Source organism: Ceratotherium simum, chromosome 2 (assembly GCF_057802395.1).
Source record: "Ceratotherium simum simum isolate JZ-2026a chromosome 2, ASM5780239v1, whole genome shotgun sequence".
Classification (NCBI taxonomy): Eukaryota; Metazoa; Chordata; class Mammalia; order Perissodactyla; family Rhinocerotidae; genus Ceratotherium; species Ceratotherium simum.
In genome coordinates this window covers 5,928,341-5,947,000 of record NC_141901.1, presented here as the reverse complement: position 1 = coordinate 5,947,000, position 18,660 = coordinate 5,928,341, and the positions used below count along the sequence as shown (strand labels likewise).

Genomic DNA, 18,660 nt, shown 5'->3' with positions numbered 1-18,660 from the left:
TTACGTTTACTTTAGATTAATTTTGGATTACTGTTTTTATATGACATGAAGTAAGTATGAAGTTTTTTTCTCAAATCATTAAGCCAACATTTTTTAATAATTTTTTCCCCTCTCTAACTTGAATTACCCCTTTACAGTTTGCCAGTGTTTTCAAATTGTGCTCTGAAGAGCTTTAGAGTTCCTTAGACTTACATCAAGCAGAGCTATGATTGTATGTTTCTTTGGTTATTTCTTTTATTAATTTTGTAATTTAGTGAACAGTATCTGTTAAACATTGACTACGTGCCGGACACTATGCCAGGCACTGGAGGTACGAGTACTAAGATGAATATGGTCCTTGCCTCAGGGAGTTATATAGTCTGCAGAGTTTTACATACCAGGTTTCCACATACGCATTCCTTTTCCTTATTAAAACTTGTGGAAAGACAGTGAGATTTGGAGACCCAATAATGTTGTGATTTTAGACAAGTTATTTATCCTCACCAAACCTTGATGTCTCTTCATCTTTGTAATGGGATAGTAGTTCTCCTTTGAGAGTATTGCTTTAAGGATTAAATGAAATAATTTCCTATGAAAGAGCTCAGCACCCAATAATTGTTAATTTACTTTTTTCCTTCCTAACTAGTGGCTATATTTTTCCTATTGATAGAAGATTTGGAATTTTGGTTAACATTCCCATATCCAATGTCATCTGAATCTTTGGTACAGATTTCCAGTAGATCCTCTAATTTCTCTTTCCTAACACACTGTGGATGTATTCTCACGTGTCTTGAATATCACCAGACCATCTTGCTTAAGCTGAGGTCTTATCTCAGTTCCCAGGATACTTGATCTCCTTTAGTTCTTGACTATCTCTATATTCTAAGAATTTCCCCCTCCATTTGATATTTTGATACTACTGGAATACTTTTCTTCTTTGTTCTCTTGCACATCTCCTTTTACGTATCTGTCTTTATTCATTTTCATTCTTCAATCCCCAAACTTTAGATATTTTCTCAAAACTCATTCCTCCCAGCTCTTTTTTGCTTTTGCCCTTCTTTTTGTCAAACAAGCAGTCATCTGTTCTCATCATTTCAGCTCTAACCTCTTTGTACCCCTCATTATATCTCTCTACCTATCTATCTATTGGAATGCAATCCCATATCACTAATTTTGTATAGTGAGTTTATTCATTCATTCCTTGATGATTTTTTTCAACCATTGACTATGCTGTCTCCTCAAATGTAAATCAGTGTTCTGTTCTGAAATTCTTTTTCTTTTTTTTTTTTTTTTTAATTTTAACCTCTCTGGTATATCTTCAAGTTTTTATTGATGTTAATATCCTGTACTTAACAACCCAGGAAGAAAAAGGGTTTTTTTTTTTACATCGTTATACTTCTATTTCTGCATAGATTACATCATGTTCACCACCCAAATACTAATTACAACCCATCACCACACACATGTGCCGAATTATCCCTTTCGCCCTCCTCCCTCCCCCCTTCCCCTCTGGTAACCACCAATCCAATCTCTGTCTCTATGTGTTTGTTTATTGTTGTTATTATCTACTACTTAATGAAGGAAATCATATGGTATTTGACCTTCTCCCTCTGACTTATTTCACTTTGCATTATGCCCTCAGTGTCCATCCATGTTGTCACAAATGGCTGGATTTCATCGTTTCTGAAATTCTTTTTCTATGTCCAAAATAATTCAATGTCTTTTTCCTTAATTAATTTGGTTTCATTACTTGTTGTCTTCTTAAAGGTGCTATATCATTCTTCCAGTCAATAGACACAAAAGTTTTATTCCTTCATCTTCACTCTCTGTGTCCTGTCTAGTCCTGTTACTTCTTCTTGGGAAATGTCTTATATTCGTTACTTCTTTCTTTCTCTGCTGCCGCCATGCAAGTCCGGTCATCAGGCTAGATGATTTCAAAAGCTCTTGCTGTTCTTTCTATTCCTTATTCCTTTCTTCAGACCATCTTGCCCGTCATTATTACATTAGTAACCTTACTAAAAAACTACTTTGTCCTGTACTCTCCTGCTAATCATTTTCAGTGACCTTCCATTTCTTTTGGCAGTGTTTCCTTTTGGAGTAAAAATATTCTGATGGACACCCAGTGTTGACTTAAATTATTTTAATTCTAATGCAACTTAAATATGTCCAAATATAAAACTAAATATAAACTTTTGCACATACAACTGTATAACTAAAACAATTTACAAATTCATTATCAATGAAACTATAAAATGGATAAAATTTAAGTTAACAACATTAACGTGACAAAGGATGTTTGCCAAAACTAAATTACCAAGCTGGACATGAATGTGGTACAGACTGCTCTGAGTTCAGCATGGGCCTGCTCTACTCTTCAAACTTCTGAGAAACCTTTGTTTCTGGAGCATGCTGTATCATCTGGCCTTGACTTGGTACAAATGTATCATTTGAGAAATAGATCTGTCCTTGTGGGGTTTTTTATCCCTCAGCCTGCTACAATTAAAATAGTACTACTTCGCTGCAGTAAGATAGTAAATAAAAATGCGCATTCAGGCACTGATAACTACTTGGTGACTTAGGGTTACTAGGTGAGCATCCAGATGGTCCAGAATATGGGGTGTGTATGTGTGTGTGTTTATGTGAGACTGAGAGAGAATTTTAGTTGACTAGAAAAAAAAAAGTTTAGCAGATTTTTATAGAAAACTAATGGAATCTCAAAATCAGTCCTAAACCCCCAGAGTCTACAGACCCCATTGTAAAAATCACTGATCTGTGGGAAAAAGACCCAATTCATCATGTTGACATCCAAGGCCTTCATCAATTTGGATTAAATCTCTTTTGTTTTTCAGCTTTTTTTTCTTGTGTTGTGCGAACATGCTCATATTTTCCCGGATTTGTGCCTTCCCTTCTTTTATCCCTCTGTCCCTATATAATCCTATGTATCCATAGCCTCAAGACCAGTTCATGCTCTCATTTTCCCTTGAAACTTCTGTCCACTGCTTCAGCTTTAATTTGATAGTTCTCCTTCTTTGAACTCTTCATTTGAACTCCTTCTGTATCTGGTACTTTGGCATTTCATTTTTTTGTAATATTAATTTTAATTGTTTTATTTTTATGTTCTCTATATCACTAGACTTCAAGGGCCTTAAAGGCAAAATTGTACCTGAAAAGTTTTTGCAAAATCTTCAGGATCATTATTGATATTCCTGCAGCACTTATTAAGTGAATACATGTAATGGTCAGTATTAGGGATTTAGTTTCCCTTGCAGAAATATGTGGTTTCTTCATATAGAGTGTAAGCAAAGCACTTTGATGTAGAAAATTTGCATTTCTAAGAAACTAAGAATTTTGTATTTTTGCACCCATTTGTTCTGTATTTTCAGGACTGCTGGGAAAGATCCTGATGTCTATCCGAGATGCAGGTTTTGAAATCTCAGCTATGCAAATGGTAGGTAGCAATGAGTCATAACTTATTGAGGAATTCTGGGTTTTTTTGAAGTATATTTTAAAATGTTTTACATTGAATTTTCTGTGTGCACTCTTGAACTCAACACATTAAAAATAAAAAGATATATTTACTGAACTTGATAACCTTATAATCAAAAAATGTTTTTGAAATGATGTGACCCATATAATCTTTCACTGAGAGAACCGATATTGAAATGGTGCACCTAATTTAAGCTTATAAGGTAGGTTTATACAATTCCTGGAACTTTAGTTGTGAAATAAATACAGACTGAAACAATGTGTTCAGTTCTTAACAAAAAACAGAGTTGAATTGAGTAGATATAATGAGTTTTCTGTTGTCTGGATTGGTGACTAAGAAGAGAATGAAGGGAGAGCATCAGTTCAGATGTTTTCCCTGACCAGGGCCTTGGCTGGTTTGTGGACTTTCCCTCGGGACCTTCTTTGGAGTTCGCACGTTTGGGCCTGTGTGTTGGCGGTCCGCCACTGGATCTCCAGAGCCCGCAGTCATTCACAGTTGCCCTGCGGACACGTTTCCAGGAGACCTTTCAGTGAAGAAACAGCACCCTTTTCTGTAGAGCTCACACTTTTGTGCTGTACTTGCCAGTGCATTTGAGAAGAATGGGGTAAAATTATTTAGGAATCAGATAAATAATTTGGGTTTTATGATGTTTGAAGGCCAGCAAGTTTATGCTATTATGATAGTGAAATATCGATTTTGGAGCTGAGAATTTTCTTACCAACATAATTTATGTGCTCTTTTTCTGAAAAGGAACTGCTTTTGATTTTTCTGAAGTCTTAGGATCATTCAAAATCAGAGGTCAGGGCACTAATTGGGGTTCTGCCTATTTTGTGTCCCTCATTGGTGGGAATGCCCATAAGCCAAAAAAGGTCAGAAATATGAACTAGTTTGCAAGTCATCAGACACAACATGGAGATTGATCAAGAAGTTGATATTTGAAGAATCTTACCTAAGACTATAAAGAAATTGTTAGCCAAAACGTTCTCAAGGTGTTAGCTTGGTGATGTAGTCACAGGATTGTAGGAACTAAGCCCACTTAAGTAATATTCACTGTGGAAATTTTAGATTTAAACATTTAAACATCTAACTCGAGGCCCACAACCTAGTGATTGGCCATAATAGATGCTTAGTGAAAATAAGAATAATAAAAAAAGAATTAATTGAACTCTGGGGGAGGCGTGGTGGTTTAGTAGCAATCACAGTCATTGATTTTTGGTGTCAGAAAGCTCTATTTCTGAATCATGGGTCAGCTGCTTTCTAGGTATGTGACCTTCGCCAAATTTTAAGCATTCTTGTCTTTAGTTTTCTCAGCTAGGGAATGAGAACAGTATTATTTGCCTCGATGGATTATTTTGTGGATTAAATGAAATAACCCTACACAATGCCTTGTAGAATTTCCGGGGCAAATTACTAAGTACTTAATAAATTATATCTTCTGTTATTATTTTGTTGTATTAATAAGTTGTATTATAATAATTAAATAATACAATTTACAAGATAAAACTGAAATCAAACAAAATTCCCTCTCTGTAATAGTTATGTTGCCTATGAAAATAAATCTTCCTAGTTGGAATTATTATCTGAGTAGGCAGAAATTTCTTAGTGATCTTCAATCCTGGCAACAGTAAAGAAGCAAAGTAGGAGGGAAAATAAAATTGGAAATTCTGAGGCTATTTAGAGAAAAATTAAAGTTTTGGTTCTTGAGACCCTAGAACTTAATGAAATTTTATTTCTAACTAAATTTGAATCCAGCCTGGATAAGAACGAGTCTTTGTAGGCTTATCGTGTAAGCATACTCTTACAATTCTTTTTGAAGAGCAGTAGGAATTCCAGATGACTTGTATAAGTGCTTTATTATGAACCAGACTAACTAGGGATTTTTCTGAATGCTTGGGAGGAAAAAGGTATTATTTTCAGCCCCCTTTATGAACCTGAAGTACAAGTCTAAAGTACTTTTCTTCAGTAATATTTCTTTCTTGTGCCACTAGTCTACCAATAAACAATAGTACATTGTACATCAGTCTTTTTTGCATTGAGAATGAGGTTTTATTCAGAGAGAGGTATAGTGTAGTGGTTAGGAGGCTGATCAATGGGATCAGACTGCTTGAGATGGAATGCCATTTGTGAAGGTTACATAACCCCTCTGAGTCTCAGCCTCATCTGCAGATCGGGGCTATTAACACTACTGATACTACTTACGTCGTAGGGTTGTTGTGAGGATTAAACGAGATGATGCATGTGCAGAACAATGCTTGATACATTAAATACTCAATAAATGTTATACATTTTTATTATTGATGAGCTGATCTTTAATAACATTTTTTCTTCAAAGAGTGTTTAATTTATGTAAGGTTTACATTTTAAGGTAAAGAAAATATATCCAAGAGATCATAAATGTTGAGTGCTAAGTGTGGCTCATTTTATTTTCTTTTGTTGGTTGGCTTATTTTTTTTTTCTTTAATATAGTTCAACATGGATCGAGTTAATGTTGAAGAGTTTTATGAAGTTTATAAGGGAGTAGTGTCTGAGTATAACGTAAGTATCGAAGTAAAAGTAAAGCCTTGGTACTGAAAACAATTTGTGATCTCAAATCTTGTAGATGTCAGTACAATTTATAATCATGAAAATATTAAAGTATTCGTGATTCTGCCAGTTGCCAGCTGATTATAGCCAGTTATTGAGGCATTCCTATCCCTGAGAGCCACTGGATCAGTTTTAAAAATATGATATTGTTTCATTTATGAAACAAAAATATACAGGAATGCAAAAAAAAAACCCCAACTTGCTGGGATATTGACCATGCTGACATTATCTATGAGGTTTATAATATTCTCAGGGTGGAAGACTGTCCAAAATGCTTTAGAAAGTTAAATGCAAATCATTCTTAACATTATAGTATAACTCCATAGCAGTACTTCATATCTACTTTAATGACACAAATGCAGATAGAATCATCTGAAAATGTGACAGAGACTGAAGAAATAAGAAGACTTAAAGGGAGTTGTTCAGAGGGCAATGAAATGTGTTCTTGAAAACAAATGACTATATTCAAATAAGCCAAATCTTATTCCCTAAAATAATACATAGTAGATATTTAATCAAAGTTAGTTTCTTTCTCCTCTTTATCAGATTATCTTAGATACGTTTGTGCTGGTGGCCTGCCTCATCACCCATGTTGTTATATAGAGTTTAGGCTTTTCTTTTTGCATAAAGTTCAGTATTCCTGACAGTGAGGCTAGAGTCCTCTCTCGTCACTTTTGTATTCCCTTTCCTTTCAACCTGCCTTAAAAAGGAACAATGCATTGGTCCAAGAAGTAGCCTGAGCCCTTGTCTTATTTAGCTCTACGTAGTAAAGACCAATAATGGAATACTATATGTTGCATTCGGCGTGCTGGTAGTGTTCCACCCTTCTTTAGAGGAACCAGAGTGTTTTTCTTTTTTGTTATAACTTATCAAACTTTAATCTTATCTGCTTCTTCATTTTAGAATTATGCCTTTTCTTAAATGGAAGAGATTTTAAAATGTGTTCTTAACATCATTTATTCAAGCAGTGACAACGGTTTTCCATTTCTTAAATCTTTCTTTTATACATTTTCTTTCTTATATTTGTTCTATTTGACTTTGAAAAAATCTAGTTAAAAGCAACTGCCTTCATTAATTCATATTATATTATAGTTTTATTATATAAGATAGAGAAGTTCATGGAGACATATACCATAGCAGCCTTGATGTTTGATCATATTCTCATACAATTTGGTCACAAATAGTAGTTGAGGGCGCTAGAGTTTTATGTACATATCTGAGGTGGGCCATATTGCCCTTTGGAAAACAACTTTTTTCAAAAAGCCTCATCTCTGATTTTTAATGTCTCCTATGTTGTGCTTTAGAAGTACCATACATACAATTTCTTTTTATGTATTATACACTTACTCTTAGGATTTTTTGATCTTGGGATTCTGGATGTAAAGATAAAAATCATTGGATAGATGTGTCATTTCCCATAAGAAATCTAATTTGAATGACAGTAGCAAAATCATATGTTAATATCTGGCCAGCCTGGAATAATTGGTGTTGATGAGTTTTCTTCTGTCTAATCTTCTCAGTAAGATATTCTATATAATTACCATTTAAGTTTGTGATATTAGTAAAAGAGCCTACTAAGGATAAAGAACCTATTGGCTGTTTGGGAAGAAAAAAACTACCTTATTTCAGAGTAATTATTAGTCTTGCGAGTAATTTTTAGCAATGCTTATGACTTTTTATTCAGCTTAAAATGACTTATTCAGCTTAAAATAAATATTTCAAATTATTATTGGTTTGTAGCAGTATGTTAATGGAAGAATGCACTGCATATATGAACCAGAACATATCAATATTCAGGTATCTTTATGAGATGTTACTGTATTTATATGATATAAAATTTTATTTAAACTAAGAAAAGCTGTTTCCTTGAAAATTTTCCCCAAAGGGAAATAAGAATTTTTTATCCCAGTAATATTTTATTGTAGTAAATAATATAATTATGAATGGTATATAATCTCTGGTGCTTTTAAAGTTCTTTTCCCATTTATAAGTCTATTTCGTTCAAAGGAAGTTGTGTAATGGTCTGTATTCATACACTACAAATGCATATGATTGTGATATCCTTCGTGGGGTAATTTGGGATACCAAGAATCAGATAGCAAATCCTGAGTCTCACTTGCTATTATGATTGTTGTATTTCCTGTTGGGCCTCTTATTTCTCATGACAGTTAATATCCAGGACTCAAGTTTAAGTTCAAGGAAGAGGTAAATTTTTAAATGCACTAGATGTCTCAATTTTAGGAGGTTTGTCTAATTATAAAGTAGGCCCTGTGAGAGTAATCTTAAGAGGCAGTATGGTCTAAAAGGACAAAAACAGATGATCTGATTCTTACTCTGACTTTTGGTACAACACTTTACCCTCCTTGTCTTTAGATTTGTGTTTCTAAAATAAGTGATAAGGTGTGTAAGATTATATTAGTGATTCTGTCCATTTTATTATTGTGAATTTAAAGATGTGTTGGTGTAAGGTTGTGAAATGATCCTCTTAAATGTAGAGTTTAGAGTGTGAAGTAGTGCGGCATCACTGACATTGTCGTACAGGTGTTGTTTTGTAACTTGACTCTGGTTCTTGGTTCTCCCGCATTACTTGCTTCAGACTGTAGACTTTTCATTTTTTGGCTTGTGGAGTCAGATGCTAGGTTTAAATCCTAAATCCACCAGTTGTGTGACCATAGACAAGTTATTTACCTTCTTTAAGCCTTAGTTTACCCATCTGTAAAACAGAAATAATGCTTGTACTTACTTTATGAGATTGTTGTTACTTACTTAGTGAGATGGTAATCTCACTAAGTAAGTAATAACATTATTTCCATTTTTTAGAATAGAATGCTACATAGTGGTATGCAGCATTTCATTTTCTTTAAATGAAATAAATAATGTAAAGCAGTCTCACATATTGAGAGCACTCAGTAAATATCAGCTATTGTTATTATTACTATTGTTATTGTTATATCTGACATAACTCTTTGTAGTAGATTCTGTGTTGATCATTTACGCTTGTGTTTGCTGCCCCAGCATTTGCAATCATAAAAAGGTACTAGTTTCTGTCTCACAGTGTTCTCACGATCCAGTTATTTACTGCACATATATTGAGTATCTAGTAGGTGCCAGACAATGTGTTGGATACGGGGATGCAGAGATGAACAACAAAAATCACACTGCCTGCATGCATGGAGCTTGTGTTCTGGTGAGGAGAGACATCAAATCAAATGATCCCGGACGGCTACCTGAGGACAGTAGTCAAGGGCTGTGAAGGAAACAAACAGATTCTTTTTTGTTTTGATAATTTTTTACTTCAGTAAAAATCTAGGTGACTTGAGAATTCTGTTGAGTCGATTTTTAAGGAATAAGTTAAGCTTTTGATGGAACCTTTTTTTCAACGTGTTTTTTTCTTTTCATTTTGTGCAGTCCTTTATGTTTGTATTTTTCATGATATTTGTTATTAACACTGAAAGAGGGAGGGAAAGAGAGACAAATGAAGGAAAGGCAGACGAAATTCACCTCTCTCTTTTTGGATGACGTGTTCAGGCTTCTCCTGCCCTCCTGAGAGCCTGGCTCTTGACATCTATGTGTAAGCAGGACTTCAATATCACGAGACAGAAGATCAGACTCAGCATCATTATCCATAAAATCGATTACATACGACCTTTGTGAAATAGCAAAGTGACTTCAAGGGAATACATTTAGAGATTCTAATGAGTAGGGTTCTGTGTACCATATTAATTATGAAGTCCTTTCTCTCCTCTTTTAACTTCTGGAATTTCTAGTGGATATGATGACTGAGTTTGGATTAATATTTAAATATTGTTCTGTAATATGTTACCTTATTTTACTTTGACATTGTATATCATAAACCCTCCAAAGTCATTAAAATGGCCCTACGTGATCTGGCCTCATCTCTTACTGCTTTCTGTTAGTCTCACTCAGCTCCTGATATCCTGGCTGCTTTACTGATCTTCATAGACCCCAACTGTACTTCTGCCTCAAAGTCTTTACATTTATTTTCAATTCTGCCTGAAGTTTTCTTCCCCATTCAAGGGGAAGAAAAGAACATTCATTGAGTTTTCCAGACACTATGAGGGGAACTTTTCTTTGACCATGTTTTTCATTATACTACCTCACATATAGAGTTAAGAACCTTAAAATAGTTTCTACTTGGAGCAGCCCCATGACCTAGTCGTTAAGTTCGGCATGCTCTGCTTCAGCGGCCCAGGTTCGGTTCCTGGGCGCAGACCTCCACCACTCATCAGCAGCCATGCTGTGGTGGTGACCCACATACAAGATAGAGAAACATTGGCACAGATGTTAGCGCAGGGGGACTCTTCCTCAGCAAAAAAAAAAAAAAAATTTCCACTTCCTCTCCTATTCTATATGCTGTTGTTGTCATACATTTTGCTTCTATCATGCTATAAACCCTACAATACAGTTTTAATATTTTTACTGTAAATAATTATCTTTCACAGCAACTGAAAAAGAAAAAATGTATTTTAGATTTACCCACATATTTACCGTTCTTTTGGGTAGATCCATATTTTTGTCTGGTATTATTTTCCTTCTGTCTGAAAAATTTCCTTTAAAATTTCCTATGGTATTGGGCTGCTGTGTGGTGAATTCTCTCACGTTTTGTTTGTCTGGAAAAGTCTTTATTTTTCTGTCATTTTTGAAAAATGTCTTCTCACCTTGATACAGAATTCTAGATTGACAGGTTTTTGTTGTTGTTTTCATCTTTATCTTTGTTCTACTGTGCTTTTTTTTTTTCTTGCATTTTCAAGAGATTTTTGTTGTTGTTGTTTCTACTATTTATCACTGGGTTTTGTTTGTTTTTTAGCCAATTTGATTATAATGTGTCCTACTATACTTTTCTTTATGTTTATTCTCCTCGGATTTTGTTAGATCTGTAGGCTCATGGGTTTCATCAAATTTGAAAACTTTTTAGCAATTAATTCTTGAACTATTTTTCTGTTCACCACCCTTTTGTTCTTCTGGAACTCCAACTACGCATATATTAGACAGCTTGACGTTGCCCCACAGGTCAGTTTTTTCTCACCTTTCTTCTTTCTTCTTTGTCTCCATGCTTGAATAGTTTCTTCTGCATGTCTTAAAATTCATTGGTCTTTTGCAGTATCTTATCCTGTTCATCCCAACCAGTGTACTTTTCAGTTCAGATGTAATTTTCATCTCTAGAAGTTCCATTTGGGTCTGTGTGTGTGTGTGTGTGTGTGTGTGTGTGTGTGTGAGGGAGACCAGCCCTGAGCTAACATCCAATGCCAATCCTCCTCCTTTTGCTGAGGAGGATTGGCCCTGGGCTAGCATCCATGCCCATCTTCCTCTACTTTTTATGGGACACTGCCACAGCATGGCTTGACAAGCAGTGCATTGGTCTGCGCCTGGGATCCGAACCTGTGAACCCCAGGCTGCCAAAGCGGAGCTCACGAACTTACCCACTACGCCACCGGACTGGCCCCATTTGGGTCTTTTTAATATCTTTTGATTTTCTCTGCATTGTGCCCATGTTTCCTTCTATAATTATTTATAGAAGGAAGTAATAATTTTATAAATAATTATTTTAACTGTAAATAATAATTTTTATAAATATTATTAAATATAATGAAAATATTTCATAAATAACTTTATAAATCATAAATTATTATATTTATATAATAATTTTATTATGTAATTAAATACAATTATATAAATAATATTTATAAATATTAAAGTTATAGATAACCTAAATTATGTTTTTAATTCATAAATATAATATGTTTAAATAAATAACTTATAAATAACTATAAATAATAATTGATTTTATAAATATTTTATATATATTATTAAGATGTATTATAAATAATTGATCTCTCTACATCATGTTTTTTATAGAAGGAAATAATAATTCTATAATTATTTATAGAAGGAAATAAACAGCTATTTATAATAGCTGTTTTAACATTCTTGTGTAACTATATTGTTTCTGTCATTGCTGGGTCCATATCTGTTTATTGAATTTTCTTCTTGTGATGGTTCATATTTCCCTACTTCTTTGCATGCCTGGTGATTTTATTGGATGCTGGATATTGTGCAGTTTACAGTGTTACATGGTATACTGTATTCCTTTGAAGAGTGTTAGACTGTTCTGACACTCAGTTAAGTAACTTGGGAGCAGTTTGACCCTTTCGAGACTTGCTTTTATAGGATGGGTACAAAGCATCCCATATCTAAGGCTAGTTTAGGCCAACTACTACGGTGCAGTCCCGTCTGCGGACTCCTCCTGATGCCCTGTGTATCATACGAGGGCTTTCCACTCTGGTCGGTAGAAGCACAAACTCTTCTCAGCCTTGTGCTCTCTCCGTGAATTGTTTCATCTACTACTTTCTGGTAGTTCTTTCCTCAGCCTTGGGTAGTTTCCTCTACACATACACAGACTCTTCACCAAAGATTCAAGTGAACTTCTCTGCAGATCCCTGTAGCTTACTCTCTCATAGTTCCCCTGCCCCCTCTAGTATTCTGTCCTACAAATTCTAGCTACGCTGGCTTCCCTGAATCCCAGCCTTTGTCTCTTTTACTCAGTGAGAGTTTTGGGCTCTGTTGTGTTTCCTCTACTGTCCACTGTCTGGAAATTGCCCCTGGGCAGTGAGATGGGGCAATCAACGGCTTACCTCATCTGTTTCCCTTCTCTCAGGGATCATGGTACCGTGCTACCTGTCATCCATGGTCTGAAAACTGTTGTTTCATATATATTGTCTAGTTTCTAGACGTTTAATGTAAGAGAATAAATCTGGTCCCTGTTATTCTTTATTGCTGGGACTCATTATGATTTTGGGGAGAAACGTCTTCGAATTTATATCTTTAGAAATGTCCATTTGACAGTACTGTGTTCAAGAGGGGAGAGCCCTTTGAAAGGAAGACGTAGTAGAAGATCATTTCAAATAATGAAAGTGTCAAGTAGTAAAGCATTACATTAAAATGGAGGTAGTGGTAGGAGTGGAGATGAGAGAACATACCTGAAATATATTTTGGTAGGAAAAATAGACAAAATTTGGGCACTGCTTGGTGTGTGGATTACAGGTGGGGAAGAAGTCAAAGATAAGTTTAATGTTTTGATGTTAGTGGAATAGTGGTGCAATTAAAAGAGGAGGAGTAAAAGATTATAAAATTCTATTGATTTTTTTTTTTCTTTTTACATTATATATTACGTGTCATAGGAGATGGTGACAGAAATGTATTCTGGCCCTTGTGTAGCAATGGAGATTCAACAAAATAATCCTACAAAGACATTTCGAGAATTCTGTGGACCTGCTGATCCTGTAAGTAATTGTTTAAAATATTAATCGTTTGTTTTATCATTAACTACCTTATAGATTTGATAGTGTTAGTTTGTTCTTTAAAAGAAATAATACAAAAGTGAATATGATAGACAAAAATTTTTCAAAATAGCATTTTACATAATTTCCTTTTTATGTAATATTCCAAGAAAAAGTGAGTTTTTTATTAGCCTAGTGACAGTATAGAGTCGGCAGAAACATTTACTATGGCATTTTCTTTTATTGTTTCTTCTTGCTAAATTGTCTGGTTAGGTAAATTTATCAAGCTCTTTGTTAGCAATTACCTAAGGTATTAATTGTCCTTTGACATAGGCCGTAAATAAAGCTCTCAGTGTGAGGAATATTGGCATGGTGGCCTCATACCAGATACGTAAGTGAATGTGAGCAGTGGGACTTAAGTGAAATTTGATATTCTCTAGTATCCCTTTCAGTTTGCTGTGGGTTTTCTTCACGTGGACATGTGGTAGTGAGGGGGCAGAGAGGAGGATGGGGTTGAAAGCAGTGCTTTGGAATACATATGAGAAAACTCAATGCAAATGTTATTAGCGGGGTAGGATTATGGGAAGTATTACTGATTTTAAACACTAACTATAATTTAATTTATTCTCTTTCCTTTATTTCACTATCACTTGTAAATAGTTTATCGAACTATTATAGCCAGTCCAATTTAGACAGTGTTTATTGAGTTCCCTTAGATGTAAGATAATAAGTTAACAGCACCTATTAAGAGATCAGCTTGTATGAGAGTGCTGCTAGAGTAAGCCCTGTACGGGAGAAAAATACACCTGTTCTCAATGCTCAAAAAGCGCGCATATAAAGATACACCCATAAAGATCTTTTAGAACATTTACAGAGCAACATACAAATAAGGACTAAAATATTGTTAGTTCAGGTAAAATACAAATGTTGAAAGGTTGTTTAGTAAAAGGAGCAATTAATACGACCTGAAGGTAATTGAGTAAACGTTGTTAGAGGAAGAGAGATGTACACAGGGATTTTAAAGACGAATCAAGGCACAGAGAGAATAAGAAAGCTCTAAGATATGTACAAAGGCAACAATGAGGGAATTGCAAATTTGCTGTGGTATACAGCAGGAATATTTGCTTGGCTTCAATGGGAAATGCATACCTGGAAGCACAAGGAAATGTATTTTCTTAGATAGAGGAAATAAGGTGGAGAATGCTGGTAGAGATGAGTGTGGGATGCATAGCTTTAAAAGCCAGGCTAAAAATTGTGGATTCTGTATAATTAGAATCCCTTATAGTCCGGAAATAGAAATTCTTGGCGTGTAGCTTAATTTGGAGTATACTGAATTATTCCTTTGATGCAAGAAGAGCAAACTGAATGGGAAGAGATTAGAGGCAGGGGCTCTAGAGACAGACAGGAGCAGACCTGAAGACATCAGTAGAGAAAGAGTTGGCAGGACCTACTTTATATCTTTTCAGGGAGAAATAAGAATGGAAATAAGTACTATGTGTGTTGTGAAAGAGTGATTGTTAAAATGTGATTCTGCTATAAAGGACATTAGGAGAAAGTGGTGATGATGTTGAATGTTTAGTTAATATTCTTCAATATTTACTCAATCATAAGAAATTAGCAAGGGATACTTTTTGGCTAGATGAATAAGCAGATCTCAGTGTTGGCCGTTTTTATATCTGATTTCTGTGTGATGGCCAGGAAGGATTTTTGTTCATTCGTTTTTTAAGTGAGTGATCAACCGATGAACAAACAAGGGTAAATTAAAGAGATAAAAACTAGAACTAAAGAGGAATGTGATGAGTTTGTTCATTCTTTCATTCAATATTTCTTGAACCTGTGCTAGTATTTGCGAATATAAAGATAGAATCTTGAAAGAGCTTACAGTCTCTGAGTGGACAAATTATGTAAGTGGCTAATTTCCATGTTCTGTGGCAATTGCATTATTAGATGTTTGCACTGCAGACTATGCGAGCCCCAGATTATAGCACTTAGCTGAGCCTGGGGGTGGGTGGTGGGGTCAGGGGAGACTTGGGGAAGAACCTGATGTCTGAGCTGAGCTGTGAAGAATGAGTAGAACTTAGCTAAGTGAGGAGGGTGGGAAATGATACAATTAAGTTATGGATGCATAAAACAGCATCACTTTGGGGCTGCAGCTAGCTCTTTACTGTTACTGTGGCTAAAGTATAGGGCTGTGAATGACAGAAGATGAGGTCATTGGGGAGGAGTTGGGGAGTGAGCAGGTGAGTAATCATAGAAGGAAGAGTCCTGACAATAAAAATTTGCTGTTTCTCTTCTTTCTAGATACTTATTCAATGAACATTTACAGAATGAATAGTATGTGCAGGCTCAGTGCTTGGTCCCATGGCTGGGCTATAATACAGATGACTAGAACAAGGTATCTTTCCTTAAGGAGCCCATAATCTTCTGAGAGCTTAGTTTGGAAACTCTTTCAAGGTCCTAAGTCTTGCTTCATTCATCATAGCTGGAATTACTAGATTGTTTTCATTTTAGTTGTTGATGAGTCTCTTATCGCATTATAAAAAGTTGTGCTCCAGGGACTTTAAAATTTGGTACTAACTTAACATATAAAATGTTAACAGTCGTTGTCTTTGGGTGGTAGGATTATGATAATGTTAAGTTCTACTTTTCTATATTTTACAAATTTTCTTTAGAGTACTTGTATTACTTTTATAATAAGAAAAATACTTTTTATTTTACTATAAAACCTGAAAGTGAATTAACTTTTAAATAAGGAGTTGGGACTGATTCTCCTCTTGATTTTCGGGTCCTGAATTATAGACCATTTCTAAGTGCAGGTACAGGGTTTCAAGCAGTACCATGTGCCTTTGTTGGGTATTTTCAAATCAGAAGAAATTTCATTAGTGGTTATAGTCAAAGTATGCTTTTGGGACTATAAAATGGCTCTTTCAGTTTGAGCTCAGACTCCGTTTGCTTCGCTTTATTCTTCTTCCCCTCCCTTTCTTTCTCCCTTTTCTCCCACCCCATCAACAAATAGGTATTCAATGCTTTCTCCATGCCCGTCACTGTGCTAGGTGCCACTAGGTTTATACTAATGATCGAACAAATGCAGTCCTTGTCTTTGAGGAACTTATGGTCTTAGCTCAGGGAGGTAGAATTGATAGTTAAATAGCAATCTTACTTTAAACTGCCAGGTGTGCCAATCTATTCATGTATTGTATTACGTTAAAGTAATTTAGAAATTTGTTTCTTCACTTCATAGTCATTCCCATATCTAAACAGAGACCCTGGGTTACTATACATGTAGATATAATTAGTGTGCTTGGAAGAATGCCAGGTACATAATGGTCATGCCATTAATATTTGGTGAATTAATGAATAGACTGGCTATATTTTTGTGCATACCTAACATCTGGTACTAACTCATTGTTTAAATGTATTTTATCTACCAAAATGGGTCCTTTTTTTCTTTATTCTTTTCTAAGATATAGAAGTATTTTTCAAGTTGATTCAGAAGGAGGCTCAGCCTAACAGTAATCATCAGACCACTTTGTAACCTATGTGTTGCAGATTGACATCACTTCATCATTGATGTCTATGCTGCTAGAAGATTCTTCCTGTCTCTGGTCTTGTAAGCTGGAAGGAAACACTCATTGTGTATGAACAGAATTTCTTTCTAGTCTCTCTGGAAGTGGTCTCCAAAGAGGAGTGTTGCACAGGACAATTCATTTGGGTTTGGCGCGGGGGGGTAATTAGACTTTCCATTTTTATGTATTTATTATGTAAAAAGTAAGAAAGAAATTAAATTTTAATAAAATTTAATGTATAGATTGATGAGTACATCTATTAAAAATATATACGTATTTTGATGTATTACATATTTTACTGATAAGGGTGCTTGACAAATGTTGGCTACTGCATAGAGTGGAATAATTATCACAATAGGTTTCTTTACAATTAGAGAAGCATTCATTCACTACGCCATCATCTGCAGAAAATACATCCATTTGGGCAGAAAACCTGTCCCAGATTTGCCTCTGTAAGAAGTTTTGATTGCACCCGCTGAAGAATTTCACTGTTGAGTCGCTTGGCACTTTTCCTGCTGAGCTATTAGGAAACTGAAAGAGTTACCAAAGAAGTGGTAAATTGTCTGGAAAAATTGTGCAGAATATATTTGTTCTTGGACTGATGGGTGTGACAAGCCAAATAACCTAACATAGGTATGCCTTATTTTGTGGAAAATGTGTCTGTAAAATATTTTATGTAAAGGATCTTATTTAAGGGAATCTGATTTTCTTTTTGTCAGGCAAATATCCACCGTCATCTGCTCTCAGACTTTGCAAACCTTTACCCCATCTCCAGATTGAGTTGTCGACTATTTTCATACACAAAAAGTGGCACTTCATATTTTAATGAAGTTTTCCATTCATTTGATTGTCGGAGTGGTGTTTTACCTGTTATCTTGTAGCCTTTACTGACTTCAGGATTAAAGTAGAAGTATTGTGATATTTTGAAATGAAATTCTTTTTTCATGAATGTGCAGGAAGGTGTTGTAAACTTGGAAGAGAAATGCTTGGGGGCTGATATCTGTTGCTTCTGTCATCTATTGAATTCCTGGCCACATTCTTTCATTCACTGAAGACTTGGAAACCCTGATCATAGTCTTTCTCTTCATCCCAATTCTTACTGTCAACTTGGGCAAAATAATATCCATATGAAAGATTCACCCAACACTTGGCCTCAGAGCTCAACAGACTCCTTCTGTCAATTATCTTTAGTGATTCTATTTCTCAGTTTTCTTCCATAGCCATACTCTTTTCTTTGTTGATATGCAGATTAGAGACACCACTGCAAACTTAATCCCTGATAGAGTAATGTCTGTCATAGCTTTCTGGTCCCCTGGGTCTCTTGATCCTCCTCACAGTGCGTCTTTAACTTAACTGAAACCTCTAGGCTTTGGACCCTTCCGTTTTCTGACACTCCTCCCACTTTCTGACTTCCTTTTCTAGTCAACCTAAACGCCATTGTTCATCTCTTTGATCCCCTTCTCATAGCATTCTCAATGTCTTTGCTCTCTGTCCTTTGGCCACTCCCTGAAAACTCCAACCTTAGATCAATTCAGCCATCTGCGTACCTCTTTCTTATACGTGGACTGAAAGGTTCTACGAGATGAACTTATTCTGTTGTATAGATTCACGTTGATGCAAGTTATGATCTCCAAACAAAGCTAGGCCAATTGCTGCCCCCTAGAAACCTTTGTCATTCCTCTATTCTTCTCTTTCTATTAATTCTCATGATAGCTATTTTAAACCTTCAGTATTTTCCTCAGCCCTT

At 35.3% G+C, this 18,660-nt stretch overlaps 1 protein-coding gene across 3 annotated transcripts in view; it reads left to right on the top strand.

The window, feature by feature from the left end:
• NME7 (NME/NM23 family member 7) overlaps positions 1 to 18,660 on the top strand; it is a 216,475-nt gene that overhangs the window by 101,404 nt on the left and 96,411 nt on the right. For all 3 annotated transcript variants that reach the window (XM_087437797.1, XM_004425068.3, XM_087437784.1), the window contains exons 8-10: positions 3,363 to 3,427; positions 5,933 to 6,001; positions 13,249 to 13,350. In XM_087437797.1, the coding sequence (XP_087293923.1) occupies positions 3,363 to 3,427; positions 5,933 to 6,001; positions 13,249 to 13,350 (236 nt within the window). The remainder of the gene's footprint in view (positions 1 to 3,362; positions 3,428 to 5,932; positions 6,002 to 13,248; positions 13,351 to 18,660) is intronic.